Source organism: Nerophis lumbriciformis, linkage group LG05, assembly GCF_033978685.3.
Source record: "Nerophis lumbriciformis linkage group LG05, RoL_Nlum_v2.1, whole genome shotgun sequence".
Taxonomy (NCBI): domain Eukaryota; kingdom Metazoa; phylum Chordata; class Actinopteri; order Syngnathiformes; family Syngnathidae; genus Nerophis; species Nerophis lumbriciformis.
This window is the reverse complement of record NC_084552.2, coordinates 50,011,616-50,034,332: the sequence shown is the minus strand read 5'-3', so window position 1 is coordinate 50,034,332 and position 22,717 is coordinate 50,011,616. Positions and strand designations below refer to the sequence as shown.

The 22,717-nt window shown below is 39.9% G+C and overlaps 1 protein-coding gene across 1 annotated transcript in view; it reads right to left on the bottom strand.

Moving 5' to 3' along the window:
* Positions 1 to 22,717, bottom strand: part of snd1 (staphylococcal nuclease and tudor domain containing 1) — a 272,862-nt gene that overhangs the window by 71,450 nt on the left and 178,695 nt on the right. Inside the window, exon 18 of the mRNA XM_061959499.2 lies at positions 5,301 to 5,442. Within this exon, the coding sequence (XP_061815483.1) occupies positions 5,301 to 5,442 (142 nt within the window). The remainder of the gene's footprint in view (positions 1 to 5,300; positions 5,443 to 22,717) is intronic.

Here is a 22,717-nt window from a genome sequence, read left to right as displayed (position 1 = left end):
GGACAGTTTGATTTAGCATTTTCAGCTATTCGAGTCAGGCTGTATTTTGTTTTTAGTTCTTTACATTTTCGTGCTGATTTGTCCAATTTAAATACGCCTTATTGGGGGCCGTCATGCTTTATTTGCTCTGCTTGTGCAACATCACTTGGATTCATCCGCCTTATTTTTTTCAAATGTCATCACGTGATCGCCACTAAGCTGTTTTTGCAGCACAGATTGTTAACATTTATCCTCCTTAGCGGGCCACTTGTCCTGTTTAATTAGAAGGCAGCTTCTGTTTGGAAGTCAACGACTGCTACTTCTCTTTGATAAACAACTCAAGCAACGTTCAATATGCACGTTGCAGGCCTACTTAATACACTTAATGGGTTATATTCAGCAAGTTTGTGGAGAAAAGCGAGGAGATATACTTCCTCGCGTTGTGCCTGGAGTGGCCTCTGTCTTTGGAGTGTGCAAGGTCACCCAGATCTATGCAGGTCCCCCTACTGACAGTAATTACATATAGCCTACGGAGAGAGGCCAACGCAGAGCGGGGGGAAAAATAGAAGAGGAGGGGGCGGTGGTGTCGCAATGGCGAGATAGCCCTTTGAAGGGGTAGATAATGTGTGTGGGGAGGAAAGTGAGACAATGAGAGATAAATGAGTACATTAACAGATAAAGACCCTCAAAATGAACTGAGGATTAAGGAGTGCAATCCCTCAAGCTTGCCAGCGATTTGGAAGGAACCATTCCAAACGTGAAATTAATCACTTACTGCACCCCGTGTAAAGATAGCCATGCATGAAGAAAGCTGCACTTATGACCTATTAAAGAAGAATAATTAAAATGGGAAAAAGGAAAGAAGAGGTGGGTGGTAAGAAAAGTGCAGACTTCATACGACCCGCTGAAAGTGAAACGCCATTTTTTTTTCTTCATCTCGACGAGTGACAATCATTAGGGAAGATAAAAGTGCGCTGATTATTTCCTGGCTCTGTGGATGTCCACTGAAGTGCAAAAACAGCTGTGAGGCCCTTTCAGTCATTCTTTATCACATCTGTGCAATGTTCCATAGGATGTAACCGCCCATAAGACACTGGAGGCTAAAAAGGATGGAAATACAATTGTAATATACAAGTCAAGTCAAAGCTGCAAACATTTATTGTTGTTATCTAATTGACACAAATATAAGACTGCATTAAAAAAAACTAACAAATAAAAAACAGTCTGAACTAAATGAGATGTCTTCTATTCGGGGTCCAAAGGTTCAGGTCTGCAATCTATCTGTGGCGTGGGCGTGCATGATTGGCCATGTGCGATACATGCCGGTATGCTAGAGTTTCTGAAGTTGTCCAATAAGACCATAAAATGAAGCTAAAATTGTTGCTCGTCGCTTCTTCAGAAAGACACTTTAAAATAAAAATAATTAAATAGCTTTCTCTGTCTCCCTAGTGCCATTATTAAGTGTGCCGTTCGGATATTGGTATTGGATATCAGTCCAAAAACAAATGTGTAATATAGCATCCGATACAAGCAGTCCTGCAGCGTGTTTACTTGTGCAAAGCTGGACAGCCAGTTAACATCTAAATGTCCTCCAATAAGCACACAAGATTGGTCTTTTCTTCTATTTTAGTCAAGTCATACAAGATATTTTATTTTTAATTTTCATATTACATTTTTATTTTATTTTTATTTTTTTTACAAATGACAATATTGAATCGGATAGGCAATTTTTCTTATTTTAATTGTGTGGGTTAAGAGTATTTTTAGTTTGTTGTGTCCAAAAAGAAAAGAAAAAAGTAAGTAAACATGGTAAGCTGGAGGCTACTAGGATCTAGCACAGGGGTAGGGAACCTATGGCTCTCGAGCCAGATGTGGCTCTTTTGATGACTGCGTCTGGCTCTCAGATAAATCTTAACTGACATTGCTTAACACGATAAGTAATGAATAATTCCGCTGGTAAACACAGTGTTAAAAATAACGTTCAAAATATAAAACATTCTCATGCATTTTTAATCCATGCATCAGAGTTAAAAAAATATTATATGACTCTCACGGATATGCATTTCAAAATATTTGGCTTTCATGGCCGCAACCCCGAAGGGAATAAGCGGTAGAAAATGGATGGATGGGCTCTCTCAGTCAAAAAGGTTCCCGACCCCTGATCTAGCAGCTACACAAGCTAGACATATGATATAAGTGTCCCTAATTGCACACTCTTACAGTCTCAACAGCACGTTCGTCAAAATATTCAAGTAATAAATAATTATAGTGGCATATTACTTACACATACAAAGTTGCCAAGGCTCAAGCGTATTAGAAAGTATCCAGTACAAAACGTTTCCTCATAAGTTACTGCATCATGAGCTAAACTTAACTATTGTGGCCACTAGGTGTTACCAAAAAAACCCCACTACACTTCAATTTAAAAACAGTATATTTGGGGACGGCGTGGCGCGGTTGGGAGAGTGAACGTGCCAGCAACCTGAGGTTTCTTGGTTCAATCCCCACCTTCTACCAACCTTGTCACGTCACCCTTGCTCCTGATGGGTCGTGGTTAGGGCCTTGCATGGCAGCTCCCGCCATCAGTGTGTGTGAATGGGTGAATGTGGAAATAGTGTCAAAGCGCTTTGAGTATCTTGAAGGTAGAAAAGCGCTATACAAGTATAACCCATTTACCATATATCCGTTCCAGAGGGTTAATAATAAATAGGTTGGTGTTTTTCATATCTACCATTATTCTGTTTGACTAATTTCCCTTTATCAAACATTTTCTAACATTCCACACTACAAAATAATAGATGAATGTATTATTTATGCTGACATGGTATTAGATTAGAATTTGTATCTGCACTCACAATACTCGAGGCTCCAATATTGGAATCACTTCGAAAGTCATCTGGAAACCCCTGGTCATTAAAATAAAAAGGTATAAAATATATATTTTTTTAAATGTAGAAAAAGCTATCAGATGCAGAGGCAACAGTAAAGATACTGTACATTGATCTAAAGGCCTCCTGTTGTAACATGTCTGTCACCATGGTAACATTTTAACATTTATAGCTCAATGGCAGTCTGGGATGTCATCCTTAAGCCATATTTTCAAGAATATGTAGACACAACATTGTCTTACAGTGCCTTGGTTGGTCACAGAAGGTGTCCAATGTATTTTCCGCGGAATAAACATTGGCCAGGATGATTGATGGAACAGACGGCTAGTACTGGTTAGCTGTTAGCCTAGCCAAGAGCACTTTGGCTTAATCTCACACCGCCAACAATATTTTGTGAAAAACAGGTCTTGAAGAAGAGGGGTGCTCTTATATTGGGTTCAATATGGTATTGGGACAAAATCTTGCGGTCGGTTCAGAGCTCATCCTGGCCTCATAAGGTCGCCGTTTAGAAGGAGTTGTTTTGTGACAGTGCAAAAATCACTCAGCTGGTGTTCTCTTCAAGGACGTCATGCTGCTTTCAGGGAGTGTCAGCAAAAACAAAAGAGAAACAGGAATGGATAGAGGATGAGGGGTCAGTACTTACTTACCCACTTTATCCCTGCTGACTTAATTAAATGTATGTGTTGCATATACAATAGTAATAATAATAAAAACAATAATAATACAGTACATTCCTGCATGCGTGCCCTGCAGTCAGCGATGCTAAAGGCTCAACGTTGTCCATGTGACACCTGATTTTGATCAGTGAGTTAACAGCTAGAGGGTAAACGGGGTAAGGAGGAGCGAGCGATGTTAGCCAGAGGCTCTGCTGCTGCTACATGGCTTCCCCTACAGCTATAGATGATGATGAAAAGAAAGTGGAGCACTTGTGAACACACGCTTTGGATGTTTGGCTCCCAGCATCCTCGGCTTGTGATTGGCCAATTATCACATGTACAGCAAGTTAATCGTATGGCCTTTAAACAAGTCTTGAAGGCAAACACAGGAGGGAGAAACATTTTGGGACACCTGCTCATCCATATACAGTGAATTAAAATTATAGTGATTATATCTATTACAACCAATAATTATCTCAATAGTACAGTAGAACCTCAGCGTACGGCCTTAATTGGTTCTATGACCGAGCTCGAAACTCAAAAGATTGATATCTCAAATCAAGTGCATTGAAATAAATTAAAATCCATTTATCCATTGCTTAATCCCCTAAACAGCACAGTTTTAACATGTAATATGTCTTTTGAAAAGAAAAAAACTAACATTTATACCAGATATATTGTATGAAAAGCCATACAATAGAATATAGTACAAACAACTACAGTCGTTTTATGAGAAAATGTAATAATGTATAGCATTGGAGAGTGGATTTTCACGGTATCTCCTTCCAGCTTCTTGTAAGTCTAACACACCATCAGCAGCTTTTCCATATTTTCATGGATAAATGTCCGCCATTTAGATAATATTTGGCTTTATCGACTCATTTTGCTTCAGTATGGTGCAGAGTAGCAGTGACAGCCTCCAAGTGCTTCACCAAGTTAGCTAGCTGCATACACGCTATTTCTTGTTTTTATATATTTATTTCTTTAATTCAATGACTATAATCTACTTGTACTTCTCAGCACTGTCCTTCACACCCACTTTATTCCTTCCCATGCCTATGGCTTGCAATAAGCTACGGCAAGCGAGTAAAATCTGATTTTTTAGTTGGATCCTTTGGGGTTCACTTTGGCATTCCTTAAAGCACAACAGTTAACCGAAAGAGACCTCGTATCCCAAACTACTAGTAAATCAAAGTACCACTGTACCGTATTTTCATATTGACCCCAATATAAAAAATGTTTTTTTTTGTTTTTTTAAAAAGATTTGATTTTGTAAAAATATTTTTAAAATGAAATTAAAGACAAAATAAATATAAAAATATATAAAAATATGGAACGGCCTGTGTTTTTGTTAGACTGTTTAACAGAGGAGAATGACTCCTTTAATCATGTAAATAAAGTATTTTCTTCATTTCGTTAACACCCCCTTGTAGTATGTACTTTAGCACACCTTCCCTAAAAATGAGCCATTACCAAGCACAGAAGTGGCAATAGGAGAGATATTAAGTGTGCGTTCATTCATGTGTTATGCAACAACAGCAGGGATTGTTAGTTTTCTCATCTTTTTCCAATCAGAAGTGACAGGCGATGATTCATTCCCGTCATTCCGTCGTAATGAGGAGTGGGAAGTTTGTTGTTAGTGTCGGGTGGTCAATGCGGTGGTCAATGAATGTTTTATTCCGCACCAAATGTCACATTTATTCGACACCATCCCAAAAGAACTAGACGAGTGACGTTCGTACATATTAGAACAAAGCGCAACAATCTGGTACTGTACCTGTCTCCACGTCCTGGGCGTAGAAGTGCAGCGTGTCGCTGATTTCTGTCACGAAAACTGGCTTGTATCTGGCCACACGCTCCTTCTCTTCGGTCACGTGAACCACTTCCTCCTTGGGCTTCTCTTCATAGTTGGCCCAAACCTAAGACACGACACGATGCATTAAATATTAATATCAATCCAATAACTGGTCGCAGTGTGGAAAATTGAAGCACTCTGATTGGAGTGCACTACTTGGCAGTGACCAGCAGAGGGGTTGTGGGTTAAAAACACAACTTCAGTTTTCTAGATGTTGGGCTACTCAGCGCTATGGCAACAGGAGTTCAGAACATTCAGAGAAAGATAGTCCTCATTGTTCCCTTAAGTACTCTAAGCAAGCGGTTCGCAACTGGTGGGTAGGGGCCAAAAAGCGGGTCTAGAATGCCAATTAAAATAAATAAATTTGTATTAAGGCTTTTTTTCAATCAATTAATCAATCAATGTTTATTTATACAGCCCTAAATCACAAGTGTCTCAAAGGGCTGCATAAGCCACAACGACATCCTCGGTACGAAGCCCACATAAGGGCAAGGAAAACTCACCCCAGTGGGACGTCGATGTGAATGACTATGAGAAACCTTGGAGAGGACTGCATATGTGGGTAACCCAAGCTGCATTTGTATTAAGGCTTTTTTTTAATACGTATTTGTTATAGTCAAATCTGATTTGTTACATGTTGCACGTCGTCGACGAATAGTCGAATCCATGGCACAATTTTTGTTTTGTTTTAAGAGCAGAGGTAATGGAAATCCCCCCAAAAACAAATTGTGACATATAGTAGTATACATTGGTCACTAGGAGTCAACATCACACGGATGCTTATCTAGCCGCCATAAGGTTATTAGGGATGTAACGATAAATTAGCTTGTTACCGTTTTAAATGAAAATTATCAAAAAACAGTGATTGATAACTTCAATTTGATTAACTCACAGACCGACTGGCGCTAGCGCGCTCTCTCGCTTAAATACTAACATGAATACAATACACATTAACGTCTTTCCACATTAGGAAACAATATCCCACCAGCTCTACTTGTATAAACACACTGCTGTCTAAGAAACATGCTGTGCTCTCTTAGAAAAGAGTGATCGATCTACACTAAGAAAATATGAGATGAAGGTGCGGGTTTTTTACAACTTTACTAGCAAAGACGAAACTCTACAACATCACATAAACTGTAAATGAAGCAAAGTGAAATCTCAATTTGCATGTACAAATAAAAACATTCTAAAACTTTAACAAATTAAAATGAAAAAAATGTAATGTTTAAACACTTACCGGTAAATAAGAATATGTCTCCTAACAATATTTTATGTTTCTTCTGCCAGGTAAGTATATTGTGTGTAAATTTATTATAGTCATTTTTTTAATCTTGTTTAAAAGATTTCAGTGTGTGTATGAATACGTTATGTGCACTTCCAACAACACCTTGATAAAAATAACTGTGATATGAAAATGTTAAAATGCTACATCCCTAAAGGTGTTTCTTCCAAAGTTAATAAAAGAAACGTATATCACGAATAGTCTCTTAAAAAGAACAAAACACTGATCTCATTTGCCACTTTTTCCTCCTGAAGAAAAGTACTCAGATAAATATGGTAGAAATATGGTAGAAATTGGATGGCTTAGTGAGGTTCTTAGAAGCAAAGGATTCGGCTCCAAACTTTTTCCACCAAGTGTCGCATATTGACAAATGAAAGAATGCGGGGGCCACTTTGATACATTTTGAACATTAAAGATGTTAAAAGCAATTTAATGTCAATAACTTTATAGTATATGAAAAACTACATGAAAAAAATGTTATCTGAAAGTTTGTGTCATAGATGACAAAGCCAATAGTTTTATGTACTTCATTAATATTGAATTCATTTATTTTGCAGACCATGTTGAGAGGCCATGTTGCATCATGGACTATTCCAAGACACCCTAATTACTATTATTAATGTAAAATATGTTGATTAGCATCAATCAATGTGCAGATATACAATCAAATTTTGTGGTTTTATTTTGTGCAATTTATATATTTTAATCACTTCACAATTTAAAAAAAAATCTTTAAATTACATTTGTATCAACTGAATGTCATTTAATTGTGTTTTTATTTATTTAAAGGTGTTTTTATTTATTCAATAATGTATTGATTTAGTTCAAGGCCTTTTTATTTCACGGTGCTGCCCTGGGCTGAAACATTAAAACGTTATCAAGGCGCCATGAAGGGACGATGAATCTGTCAAAGTCAGCCATCAGAAAGGTGGAAAGCGGATCACAAACGTAAACAGTAGCTTTGTTTGAGCGCAGAGTGACCATTAGTGACCCTAATTTGATCCACCTCAAGTGTCTTTTGGAGGGTTTATTGATCCGTGTGCTTCGCAGAGTTACTTAAAAGGTAGTCTCAACTCAAGAATTGAAGTTTAGGGCTAAGCTTGCTGAGGACATTATACAGGATGAAAAAGCAGCAAATAGAAAGGATGAGTGTGTATTTGTGTGTAAAAGCAGGTTGCATCCTCCCTCTGCCGCATATCAAGGTTACTTCTCTTTTGGCTACCCAGGAGGAAAGGGAGGGCAGGAGGCTCATTAGGAAGAAGTGCTTTGCCAGGGGCCACATATCAACCAGCATATATGTGTGTGTGTTTGCATGTGTGTGTGTGTGTGGGTGTGCGTATGTGTGTGTGCGTGTGTACAGAGACAATGGGGCTTGTTAAGACAGAATGCAGGCTGTGTACTCTTCTTTTTAGGAGCAGCATAAGTGTGAAGCACAGACAACACAAAAAGTGAAGGGAAACAAAACTAACATCTTAGAAGTGTTCTCTTCCTTTTAAAGGTTGTTCAGCCAGTTTTACTACTTGAGTACCCTCTCATAATTACACTGCAGTCCTGTCTTGTTTGGTAATATGATTTGGGGCCTTTAAAAACAAGCAACAGATGAACCGCTGGACTCGCAAAATGAGACATTAAGAAGAAATATTATAATTGTCCCATACTAACGACAGACGATCGGGGTCGTGCCACCCAATTACAATCAATTATTCATTCCACAATTGCGGCAAGCAAGGTAAATAGGAAGGATGGAGGAGCGAGCAGGTGATGGAGGTTGAGCGAGGTTAATGAAGATGGAAAATGCAGCCGCGCTTCGTAAACTCGAGGATCAACAATGAGGATTTTCTTTGGAACACACACACGCACTCACACACTATATATTCAATGTGGTGGTTAAAGCTGCAGCAGCATGGATTATTTATGGCTGGCAAAGATTAGGGTGTCACCATCCATTAGCCCTGCTGACCACAAACTGAAATAAAACTAAAAAACAAACCGAAAGAATGTCTTTTTAGATTTTTATCTTGTGTAAGATGAGGCAGAAAGGTTGCACATAGCGTACACAATTGGCAGTACGGGTGAGCTTATGGCAATTGAGGACTGTGAACCGAGGCGCACTGATGAAGAATTGTTTCAAAATGCTACAAGCAGTATTACCATGTAGAGTCATGTGACTAAATGAGAACACCCCATGGTGTGAATCTGGTATTCGTTGCACAATTTTTTTAAATGTTTTTCAATACATGCATCTCGAGCTGAAACGATTCTTAGAGTAACTCAAGTGATTCAATTACAAAATATATTCGAGGTATTTTTGCTGCCTCGAGGCGTCGTTAAGTTTTTTGTTTTTCTTTATGGCATTTTGCCGTGTTTAGTAGTCAAAGCTCACGTTTCGCATAGACTGTTTAGCTATAGCAAAGCGTGTTTACGTCAGATCATACGCCCCCTGCACTGCACAACACAGCTCCTTTAAATACGCTTGAGTTTAGTAAACTTTTTCGACGACATAATTTGCAATGGCAGACGCCGCAGGAAGCAGTGGACAAGAGCCATAACAAAACGAGGTAATTAAGAAGCGACAAAAGTTGTCTAAGGTGTGGGAAAACTTCACACAAAAAATCGAAGGAAAACGCAGTCATATGCAAACATTGCTAAGTGGAGCTCGCATATCACAATGTCGAGAAAGCATCCGATTGAGGGACGTCCAGAGGCGAGGCAAGTATGTATTATCAAGGGTAAATGCAAAAGTTGTTAGTAAAATAAATGTTATTCATTATGATAACCAGGATGTGTTCTCTCACTCCCGCGAAGTCATCAAATGACGCCAAAAGGTGTTGAAAACTAACAACGCTATCCGAGCTGTCTTGTTCAATTAGCCTTAATTAGTAACCCCGCGAAAGTAGTCGTGCAAAGTTATTCGGGTTATTCAAGTCATGCAACCACATGCTACTTGCATAGCTTGCACTTGCACCCACTGTAATCTCTATAGCATAGGTGCCGATCTACATTTCTGCCAATGGGTGCTCGGACGGGCGGTAAATCTGACGCTACTTTTCTGAGCATGCGCGGTTTTTGCTTGGTGGGGACTCACCACTGGTTGCACATTTCAAATGCAGTATTAAAGGCACTACCTAATCCACTATTTATGTTTGATATAATGAAAACTGTTATTGTTTTACTTTTGATACTAAAAATATAGTTTTATTTTAACTTTCTCAGGGAATATTAATTTTGAACTAATTTTATATATATATATATATATATATATATATATATATATATATATGTGTTTTCATCTCAAACATGTTATGATGGCAAAATGAACATTGATTACTATTTTGCATGCAAAGTATGCAATGAACTGTATAGCATTCTTAAAATGTAAAACTGTTGTTGTCATTAAGGGTTTTGTCTTTTTATATTGTTTATGTATTGTTGGGCAGGTTGAAACCAGCTCAGCGGAATTGCGTGGAGAAACCCCCATTTAAACGGCACCGTATAATAATCATCAAAAACGCAAGAGAGACAAGAACTTCGTCACACCACACAGCACATAGGGCTGTGAGCGCACCTGTTTTTATTAGCACACACAAATTGGCAAAACCAACCACGGATGCATTTCAGCTGTGCGTGTCAGCCTTCAATAATGAAAACAGGCGTTTAGGAAATAAAAGACAATTAGGCCAAACACAATAATTGAGGGCACATTTTAACATGTATAATTAAACCTTAATTAATCAAAAATATTTATCTGGCCCGGCTGCACCAAATAATAATATAAATCCATTTAATAAAGTCAAAATACAAATAAGGCTACAAGAGAAGTATCCCACACTTCTCTTTGGTAAAGTAAATTTGTACAGCCGATATGGGCATCAACATCAACAATATGATTTGCCCGAGAAGCTGGACAGGACACAAAAACAAAACAAAAATTAAACAAAAATGATTTTTTTCGATTAATCGATCGGGATATTCGATAGAATACTCGATTACTAAAATATTCGATAGATGCAGCTCTACATGCATCCCTACTACTGTGTTGGTATTTCTCCTGACAAATACATCACATAGTGGCTCTGTTATTAAACTTCATACGTCAGGTTGTCTAGAAATGTCTCGCATAGCTCAACAGAAAAAAACATTTGGTATGCATCTTTAGAGGCCTAAGTGTGTTATCATAGAATCAACTATTTTTCAGTGCATTTTAAAGAATCAAGAAACTGCTTATATAGCGTACTGTACTTTGTTTTACTGAAACATTTTATTTTTTACCTATTATGTGTTTTAATGTTAATGTTGTAAGTAATTTGTAGTTTTAACTATAACGTGTGACTGCCCTTGTTTTTTGTTGTTAGATGTATTTATAAAAGCTGTTTTAGCTCATTTTGCTCATTTAAATCTCAAAGAGTTTTTACCTAGTTAAATAAAGGAAAGTGAAAATTAATGAACTATCATGATTCTTCATGCACAGTCACTTTGAAACAGCTTATACAACTTGTTATTGTTCAAAGCACTACCACTGTGATGCATCTCTAGTAACGTCTTAGCCTTGAGAGATATACGACTCGAGGAATATACATCAGACTATGCTGTGTTTTTGGACACTATACAACTACTATGAATAAACATAGGAGGCACTTCAGTTCTCCAGTCTCAGCAGGTTTTTCACTACAACATTATAAAATGGGAGGGTCTTGGCAACCCATTGTAAGTTACTGATGATTTCTCTACCAGACAAGCACTCGGAGAGCACAGACCTCAGTCAGGCCCTACCTTTGTGATCTGGATTAGACCTACAATGTAATTAATCACTTGTTCCTTATTCCATTTTTGAAATTTCATGATGGTTTATTCAAACTATGGCCATAACTTTTTGAGCTATCGATAAATGGAATGAAAGAAACGGAGTGAAGCCTTTTGTCAGTCATCTACTGTCTTTGAGTCTGTGGAGAACCGCAAGCATACACACACCAAAGTTAAAGCTCATAATGTAAATGCAAGGTCTGCTCCAAAATATAATAGCTTGTTACTTATCCTATATTGGACATTTGCTGAAAGCTGGATTAAAATCCTCCCTTAACATTTTGAGCTATCAGTAGCGGACGGAAAAAACTGAGTGAACACTCTTGTCAGTCACCTATACTGCCTTTGTTTCACCGAACATACTAGAGATGCGCGGATAGGCAATTTATCTCATCCGCAACCGCGTCAGAAAGTCGTCATCCATCCGCCATCCACCCGATGTAACGTTTGATCAAAACTGCATCCGCCCGCCATCCGCCCGCCGTCATATATCTAATATTAATAAAAAATTAAAAAAAAGGGTGAAAACTACGCGAATTGCACCTTGTGCAGACAAAATTTTTCGATCGGACACGGAGGAATTAGCGATGTAAAAGACCACGTTGGGACAAAAAAACACAAGTCTAATGCCGTTGCTAGCGATACAAGTGGAAAACTTTCAACGTTTTTCGTCGCCCAAACAGATTCTTTGGATGTGATAAATGCCGAAGTTTTATTTACGGAGGCAATAATTGAGCATGGACTTCCAATCGCACTGGCTGATCACATGGGACAGTTAATAATGTAATGCAACCTTTAAAAATCATTACGCGGTGATCGCGATCCCAAAAATAAACTTTTCTTGCATGATAATGTCCAGAAAATTTCGCTTTATATTACTATAGAGTCCTTTTAACGAATGAGTTTGATGGTTTATCACAAACCTTAAATGAAATTCCATGGCCACCGTCCTGCTCTCTATATCAACCAGGGTGAGCCCCACCCCTTTCGTGAGCGCACTGTGCGCGGAGTGACCCCTGTTACGCGCCCCCGGCAACAGGGGTGGCAAGCAGGTAAGCTGCGCGGGCGGAGCGCGCGGAGTGACCCATGTTACGAGCCCCCGGCCACGGGGGTGGCGGGCAGGTAAGCTGCTTACCTGCTGCGCGTGACGCCGGCCGCGGCGAAAGCGGACGAGGCGGGGTGTCGGTGCGGTGGGCGCGGTAGTGACCCTGGACGTGCGTCGGGCCCTCCTCGCGGATCGCCTCAGCTACGGCTCCCGGTGGGGCCCTCTCAGGGGAAGGGGCCTCGGTCCCGGACCCCGGCGAGGCGTCCCTTCTCCGCTCCGTAAAAGTGTCCATCTCTTTTCTTTTTTCTTCTTCTGTTGTGGCATATGCTGCAGGTGCCTGCTCGTTTTTCGTATGTGGGTAACAACATTTAACTATGTATATATATTTCCGAATTGGTTTAACTGCCACCCGCAAAAAAACAAAAAAAACAAACAAAAAAAAAAAAAAAATCTAATTAATCCGCCCGACCCGACCCGCGAGCGGATAAAATCTTATTTTTTTTAATTTCATCCGCCCGATCCGCGGATAATCCGCGGACTCCGCGGTTGTGTCCGCAAACCGCGCATCTCTAGAACATACACACGAAGAAATATCAACGTAAGGTATCGTAGTAAAAATGATCAGAATAGGCTCAAAATCTGATCACTTGTTCAATATCCCACTTTTTGAAATCCTTATGAAAATCGGCCAATAACTTTTTGAGTTATGTTGCCAACTAACTATCCTATCCTAACAAACCAGCGGCAACGTAAGCAAGACGCACATTATTGTCTGGAGCAGAGGCAGCATGTCTGCAATGTGGACATACTTTAATATATCTAAGATTTACCCACGGACAGCTGTCTACAAAATATGCGATGTGCAAATATTAAGAGGACAGTGGCACTCTTTCAAGAAGAGTGCAGTTGGAGCAGCAGCGGGAACAAGTGCAACGTCAGGCTCGCTGCAGCTCTCACTGTTCGTCACGGACACTGAGCAACAGAAGTAAAGCATCTCTAAACACCAGTGCAGTCTCCCAAAAACACCAGAAAAATATGCTAGATTTGTTACAACTGTTTTTTTAATATAGAAAAAGTCACTAAAAGGTTTAGAAAAGTCTCTAGAAACTTGAAACCAGCCAGCGTTACATTGTGCAATAAGCAGCAATTGAAAAATAGAGCAAAACGATGTAAGACAAAATATATATATATACACATCAATACTAACTACCGTATTTTCCGCACTATAAGGCGCACCTAAAAACCTCTAATTTCCTCAAAAGCTGACAGTGCGCCTTATAATCCGGTGCGCCTTATATATGGACCAAACTTGAACCACAACAGGTCTCGCAACTACGCCGACTTAATTTTCCCTGCTGGGGAAAATGAAGTCGGCGGCTGCTTATACGGGGGAAAATGAAGTCCGCGGCTGCTTACCGTAGAAGAAGTTGTTCTACGGTAAGCAGCCGCGGACTTCATTTTCCCCCGTATAAGCAGCCGCCGACTTCATTTTCCCCCGTAGAAGATCTACGGTAAGCAGCCGCCGACTTCATTTTCCCCCTTCTACGGGGGAAAATGAAGTCCGCGGCTTACCGTAGAAGAAGAACTTCTTCTTCTACGAGGGAAAATAAAGTCCGCGGCTGCTTACCGTACAAGACCTTCTTCTTCTACAGGGGAAAATAAAGTCCCATAGTTGCGAGACCTAAACTTTATGTAAAGACCCAAAAATGGCTCCTATTAAGAGACACGCTTACGACGCAGAGTTTAAACTCAAGGCAATCAGTCCCGCAGTAGAACACGGGAATAGAGCAGCAGCGAGAGAATTTAACATTAACGAATCAATGGTGCGAAAGTTTATTTTCACCACAAACAATAGGGGGCGCCACAAATGTATTTCAAATACTTATTTTTTTTTAATCGTGGTGTAGAAAAATAACCACAGTGTGAATATTGACAATTCAGTTCACTCGTAATTTTGCTGCTCAAGCTTCAGTTATTGAGGAACCCATCGTGCTTGAACATTTAATTTGAGGGGTTGTCATATTGTAACAACTTTATACTCTGCACAGACAATAGAAATAATTTGCATCTGTTCACTTCTATCGCGTCCCCGCTGTTGAAAAAGTGATAGTCGCGCAATCGGAGGTGCGAGATTAGCGCCTTCTTGGCAGTAGAAAGATGATTAAGCGACAGAGCGAGACATTTGTAAGATGTAAGAGGGAAAAAAAGAATAGTCCCCGCCGTGCAAAGATGGAACGCCATCAAATCACAGCACTGGACTGGCTTGTCACACCCGTGTGTTTTTGATATTCAGGAAGTTGTGAAGGTCAAGCTAAGCTAAGCCAGGCCTCCATTAGTAGGACTTCGTCCTCTCTCTCGCTGCCCCCTGTCCGTCTTTCTATGTGCGTCTCTTGCTCATTGTCTGTCGCTGCTGGGTGGCTTCAGCATCTGGCTGCACTTGCAGAGCAGCAGTCACATACCTGCATTCAAGTGGAACAAACTCGATGGTTGGCTGCTCATGGAAGGTCATCAGCCTCAGGCAGCGTGTGCGTGGGTGTGTGTGTGTGTGTGTGTGTGTGTGTGTGTGTGTGTGTGTGTGTGTGTGTGCGTGTGATGAAACAGTGTTTATAATGGTGCACTCACAACACAAACAAAACACATTTTCAACTTACTGTAATTACCACTCAAGTGTTTACGCAATCCTTGTACGACCAACATACGGCTCTTACTGTGTGTGAGCCTCACACACATTCATAAAAATTGTGTGTGTGTCTCTTATCAATTCAACAGCAATTGTCCAGTCATATTATACAGTCGTGCTCTTAAGTTTACATACCCTGGGAGAATTTATGATTTCTTAGCCATTCTTTAGAGAATATGAATGATAACACAAAAAACCTTTCTTCCACTCATGCTTAATGGTTGTGTGAAGCTATTTATTGGCAAACAACTGTGTTTACTCTTTTTAAATCAAAACGACAAAAGAAAGTACACAAATGACCCTGATCAAAAGTTTACATACCCCAGTGACTTTGATCTGATAACATGCACAAAAGTTGACACAAACAGGTTTGAATGGCTAATCAAGGTTCCAATCCTAACCTGTGACCTGTTTGTTTGTAATTAATGTGTGTGTATAAAATGTCAGTGAGTTTCTGGGCTTCTGACAGACCATTGCATCTTTCATCCAGTGCTGCACAGATGTTTCTGGATTCTGAGTCATGCGGAAGGCAAAACAATTGTCAAAGGATCTGCGAGAAAAGGTAATTGAACTGCATAAAACAGGAAAGGGGTATAAAAAGCTATCCAAGGAATTGAGAATGCCAATCAGCAGTGTTCAAACGCTGATTAAGAAGTAGAAAATGAGGGATTCAGGTAGACCAGCAAAGATTTCAGCCACAACAGCCAAGAAAATTGTGGTGTGGCTGTTTCAAGATGCACAATAAGGAGGCACTTGAAGAAAAATGGGCTGCATGGTCGAGTCGCCAGAAGAAAGCCATTTTTTCGCAAATGTCACAAAGCATCCTGCTTACATTATGCCAAACGGCACAGAGACAAGCCTCAAACCTTCTGGAACAAAGTAATTTGGAGTGATGAGACCAAAATTGAACTTTTTGGCCACTCGACCATGCAGCCCATTTTCTTTAAGTGCCTCCTTATTGCAGTCAAAACCAGCTCTCTCCGTCTGCCGTTCTGTCTCCCTTCTGTGGCGCTGTGTTCAACTGCTTGTGCTGAACACTGAACATGTTTATCATTAACATCCAACATGTTAATCTTGAACATTAATGTAATTTTGTTAAAAATGTTTGAAAACTAAACCATTACTAAACAAAATAACCTTTTTGATGTTTATTTTGGTTCAAATTGCATCAAAATTCAGCGGCCCACAAAGTCTCCAAAGTGAAGTGAAGTGAAGTGAAGTGAATTACATTTATATAGCGCTTTTTCTCAAGTGACTCAAAGCGCTTTACATAGTGAAACCCAATATCTAAGTTACATTTAAACCAGTGTGGGTGGCACTGGGAGCAGGTGGGTAAAGTGTCTTGCCCAAGGACACAACGGCGGTGACTAGGATGGCGGAAGCGGGGATCGAACCTGCAACCCTCAAGTTGCTGGCACGGCCGCTCTACCAACCGAGCTATGCCGCCCCAAAGAGTCTCACAGGCGTAGGAGATGAGGCTAATCAACGACAAGATAGCTTTTTTTTTGGTTTAATAGGAGCAATTGAGGCCATCGTGAGAAAGGGAACACAAGCAGGTGAATACAGCGGCACAGATGGGTGACAGAACGCCAGACAGAGGGAGCTGATTTGAAGGCTGATATAAAAGGTGGCCATGTGTCACTTTCATTAGAAAAGATGCCGTCTTCATACACACTTTTTAGCATAAACAAACAGGAGCTTGTTTGTTCTCAAGGTTGATGTGTCAAAGAAAAAGGGAGCCTTGTTAAAAAGTTCAACTGAAGCAATTTTTCCCATCGTTGCAATTGAAATTAGCATCCGGTTATGATTAATCACGCGGCTCAGAATAGAATGCTCTTCGAAAAGAACACGCCGTCTTCACACGCTGCGTAAACAAAATGAATCAGTTGACAACGTGTCCTCTGAAGCCGCACCTCAAATGAGACGCCATCATGCTATGTCTACGTTAAGTGTTCAGTGTGACAGAGAACCAGGGCCATTGTTCTTTCATTAGCCAATCACGCTTTGAGAACAATTGAAATCAATAGGAGCATGTTATTCATAAGAATGCCCTTTGTAAATCAATTTAGACCCTATTATATCACTAATGAATCCTCCTCTGAGAGAATGGTTCATTAATTCAATGGCGGCCACTTTTTTCCTTCTTTTCTCTCTGTGTCTTCTCCTGTCCACTCATTGGCTTTTTTAGAACATTAAGCTTACTAGAATGCAACAAAGAGTAAGATAAAACATAATATAACTAGTACCGGTACATAAAAAAAAGTTTAGCAACACAATCACAAAAATGCCTTAACATGCTTTAAAGTAAAAGAAAGCACACTAAAGACTACATCCGTTATTTCAACACTGGTGGTTGAACTTTAGTATTAGAAGCAGACATGTTTTAATTAAATTACGAATGAAGATTTTAAAGACGCGGCAGCAAATTACGAATGAAGATTTTAAAGACGCGGCAGCCAACTGGCAAGCATCAGCAGTAGTAGCAAAATGTTTTTACATGGCTTTTGGATGACAAGTAGTTAACAAAATGTTATTAAAAAAAACAAAAAAAACATCACCTGACATGTACAACTGTTTGGCTCTGTATTTTGGAGTATGTTTTGTAATGTTTGAGGTTGGCCCGGCTCCATGGAGGCAAGTGCTTGTGAAGTAAACACGGCTTCCCCAGCAAAGTGTTCTTTCTCCTCACGATGACAGCATTTCACTCACAACAAGTCCATTTCCCCAACTTTCCGTGTTTAATACAGGATTCAGTTTTTATTGGCCAAATCCATGACTCTGTCCGCGATTCCAGTAATACGTAAATCATAGGGCCCTAAATAACTCCAAGTCACGGCTGACATTTATTTTGTTGCCCTCAGCTCCAGTTAGCTTTAAATTCAGTCATTCTGTTTGAATCTATGATTCTGTTTACTTTTTCTGTACCCTGTAACCGGAAGTGACACAGGGAAAGATTGGCTCTGAATTGCTGTTGTCAGATTTTTCTGCCATGTTCAGTTAATTTGCTAAAAGCTGATCGCCACACTGGACCTGAAATGTATCACAATCATTGATCACAAAGAATACATAGCAAAAACCACTATTGAGTTCAATAAAAAAACTCGTAGCAATGTTAATTTGCTAAAAGCTGATCGCCACACTGGACCTGAAATGTATCACAATCATTGATCACAATGAATATATAGCAAAAACCACTATTGAGTTCAATAAAGAACTCGTAGCAATGTACAAAGGTACTACCGGTACTCTCTATACAAAAATAGGAATAGGAGTAAAGGGAGAAATCCTGTCCTTAGCTTTTCGAAAATGTGCCAGTTTTGCTTAACTGGCCTGTCCTAGTGGAAATACACTTGGGATGTCCATCATAGAATGGCGCAATGACAACATTTCAAGTGAAAGGACAAAGCAAATGCAAGCATCCATGCCTAAAAGACCAGCCCCCAAGGTTAAGCAGGGTTGTTGATGGTACATTAACCCCACGCCTCACCTTGTCATGCCGACTCGAGCTAACAGGAGGGAGACTTGAGGAAAACTGATTTATTTAATCCTCATTGGCTGGCTTGTATTCCCATATACAATGCAGTAAATGCACACAACACATGTGAGCGGCCTTGGGGACAATGAGGCCGGAGAGCGCTCAGTCACTACAGTGGGGGCAGGAGGTGAATGCGACACGACCGCTGATGAGCCTGCAAGGCCGTACATACATGCGAACACGGTAACAAAACATGTCAGCCACACAATGGCTGTGGTACTTGACAAGCTGTAAAAATGGGAGTCACGCATCGCCAGTGTATCATGTTAGTGCAAGGAAATTGGTTGAACAATGGGGTGGTTGGCTTGCCATGATATGACTTCACATTACAACGTTAAAGCTGCAGACTGTTTAGGGGGAAATGCAACTAGGCCAGCATGACTGAGCTTGCAGAGAGAAATTTTCAAGCATTTTAAGATGCAGACTTGTTTTTTTCGCTATCACTTTTCATTATATTTTGCAAGACGCAAACAGTGTGGTAATCCAATTTTTAGCATTTTGATCTATTATTTAATCAGATAATGTTGGGAAATAAACAGCAAAAAGTAATGCTTAATGTTGTACCACTTAATTAAAAAAAAGTATCTGGAATTAGTCTTTAATGTTTTTGTGCAATTTGTACAGTTACAAAGAAAACTTTTTGACAAAATGTACTTGATTGACTATGAAAAACATTGGGTAATCAATTGTTTTTGTTTTTTAAATAAATAACATTCACCTTAAAAGTTCTGAACTCTTACTTCTAAGCCAACAGCGCCTCTGCTGGTTGCAGCTGAGCGACACAGGCAAATTTTTTCCCATCGCGTCACAACATGACTGAATTACACTTAGAAACCTAAGCCACATTAAACTGGTTAAGTGATTATTACAGACAGTAACACAAAACATAAACTGTACAACATTTTGTATCTATTTTTTAAATCATTCGTAATAAAAAAAAAATGTTATCCGTGAAAGAGAAGTTACAGTAATTAGTGCATTATCATTATTGGATGGATACCCATTTTGATACTTTTATAGATACTGACCAAATTCAATCGGTACTACCAGTTCCCGGTTCGCGTGAAAAACCAACAGTAGAATATTTTGATACCTTTGTTGCATGTGACGTCACATCCGGTTGCTGACTGGCTCAAGCACTTCGTAGATAAACGACATACTCATAGCGGACTGCCTCTTGGTGAATTTTCCATTCCATTAAAACAAGCATGCCTTACAGAAAGTGCTCAAATGTAAGGCTCCACTTTTCAAAATGGGCTAGCGCTACTGCCAATAAGGTCTATACAGTACCAGCTACGGATTAGCATTAGCGATTTTACATGGCAATTTCAACACATTCAAATTTGGTAATGAAAACTACAACTACAATGCACATTGTAATAAGTACAGTACTTACAGTATAAACACACTGTAGGACTCAGCACAAGACAAGACTAGCAAGTTCAATTAAATGGCAAAGATGACTTCGAGACTACAACAAAACATGGACAAACTGAAATGAATGCATACTTACAAATGAGACTCAGAAGTGTGAGAAAACAAGATATGACAACTGGACAGTACGTTTAATATTATCATCTCACTGTAAAAGGGTCAGGTCTTGTCTTGTTATGATAGAAGATACATTCAATGACAGCCAACGTTAGCTAGCCAAATCGCTATCATTAGCTAACAACACACTAAGCTAATGCGCAAAAGCATGAGTAACATATGGGCGTAGTTACGTCATAACACGCTGAAAGCCGTAAGAGGGCGGGATATAATGTCTAAAACACATTAGAAAGTTAGTGCTCTCGAGGCATCCGCGTGAAAGTTGCAGACAGCTCACTTAAATGTTCAATTTAAAAAAACAGAATTTTGATTGTATTATTAAACACATGTACACAGGTAATGTATCAGTTCAAATGTGAAAGGTACCAATACCTGTTACTATACACAACTGTATTACATTATTGTAAACGCTCAGAAATAATGTAATTTAAGCTAATGTATTCAAGTCGGATAAGGTCTTCCATAGCTGCAGGGTCAAAGTAGAGGCTGACACCATGACTTATTTGCTCCCTCCCCTCCTGAAAGATAGATATGTAAGAAAAGAATCCCGTAGGAAACCACTTCCACCTCATGACAGGCCTTCAGGGCAGAGCAAGAAGGCAGTGGACGCCGTAACGGGATAAACCTTGCGGTTGCGGTTCCTTAACAGACAAATCATGCATTAAAGTGGCACCGGTGGCTCAGTTGGACGAGGCAAAAGGATGGTAGTGGTAAAAGTGCAGGAGAAAACATCCTTCCTGGCTTCATATCACAGCCGGCAGATGTTCTTGCCATCAAAAGAGAAGAGGATGCTCAACCCTCAGCTTACATGACTAATATGACCCACCATCACTACAAGAATACACAACAAATTCAAGGGCTTGGAAAAGACAGGCAAACTTTGCCACAAAATGACCACAAATTGATCCACGTTGGTGTGTTTGTGGGTTTTTTTGCAAGGGGGTGGGGGATTAACTATTACTAGCAGCAAGCTACCTGTCTGCTGAAATATGGGGGTGGCATGGCGTTACCATGGAAGCAAGATATATTGGTGCATATGTCGCTGTCTATCTCCAAGAAGTACACAAAACGATACCACACACAAACCCTGGAGGCGAGTTGCTACAACATATGTAGACTTGTGTCAAGTGGTACATGTGTATATTCGAGGTCATTAAGAGATGACATGATCAAGCCGAGCGATCAAGCCGAGCGAGATGTCCCCAAACAAAAGCTGCACGAGGCAAGCAAACGGCCAATTAAAGACAGGCTGCCTCCAGTGCTGAGGACCTACGATATGGACACCAGATCTTCAAACAAGACATATACGCCTCTTTCACCCAGATCACACAAAATTAACAGATGAAAAAGACAAAGACCATGCATTTACTGGCACGTGTGTTTCACACACACAACACAAAAAGGTAGAATTGAAACAGCAATCAGCAATTAGATGATTACATGTGTGATGAAAATTCACACTCCAGTCACGCTGTAATGGCTGTGATATTACCTCAGAAGCTATAAAATTGGCGGGTCAACTTTGTTCCCCCCATCGGGTACATAACCACTGTGTGCCTGTTGGGACTTGCCAGAAATTGGACCTGGCCAGGAATCCTCCCTTACTGCTCCCCTCAGGCAAAGGTAATGATCCTTCTGCAGGTTCACCTACGGAAACCTTGTTGCAACGTTTATTTCCTCTCGATCACGGGTCACTAATTGTGGCCCTTGGGCAATGTTCCCTCTAATTTTTCATGTGTGTGAGCAAACGCAAAAACTCCCTGAGCATTCAGTGGAGCCCATGTGAGCAACATCAGACGTGCACACTGTGGCTACACCAGCAGCACACCTGTCCCAAACCTGACTAAATAAGTTCAATCTCCATCCATCCATCCATTTTCTACCGCTTGTCCCTTTCGGGGTCGCGGGGGGTGCTGGAGCCTATCTCAGCTGCATTCGGGCGGAAGGCGGGGTACACCCTGGACAAGTTCCCACCTCATCGCAGGGCCAACACAGATAGACAGACAACATTCTCTTATTATTATAATCAAATGACAGCAGTCATTTCCATGAGGTTATTATTTTTTAATATAAGTGTTTAGGCCCACTTACAATGACAATAACAAAAAATATTGTTTTTCATGAACTGTATACTTGTATTGTTTGTCTTGGTGGAGGTCCTGCTTTGGAAATAATTTGTACCACTTTCAGACATTGCATTTAGTTCCCATTAAAACATTCACATGTTGCACAATGAGATGTAAGCAGGGGATCATGTGTACATTCCTGCAACTTCCTGTTTGTAAAAAATATATTTTTATTAGTATTTATTTAATATACTAACAGCATTTCATGATTAATATTTATAAATTAAGATTCCTAATAAATGACACTAGAATAAGCACACATTTGATTGGTAAATCATAGTGTAACGACCTGGAATTACACTTTATGCATGGTGTTG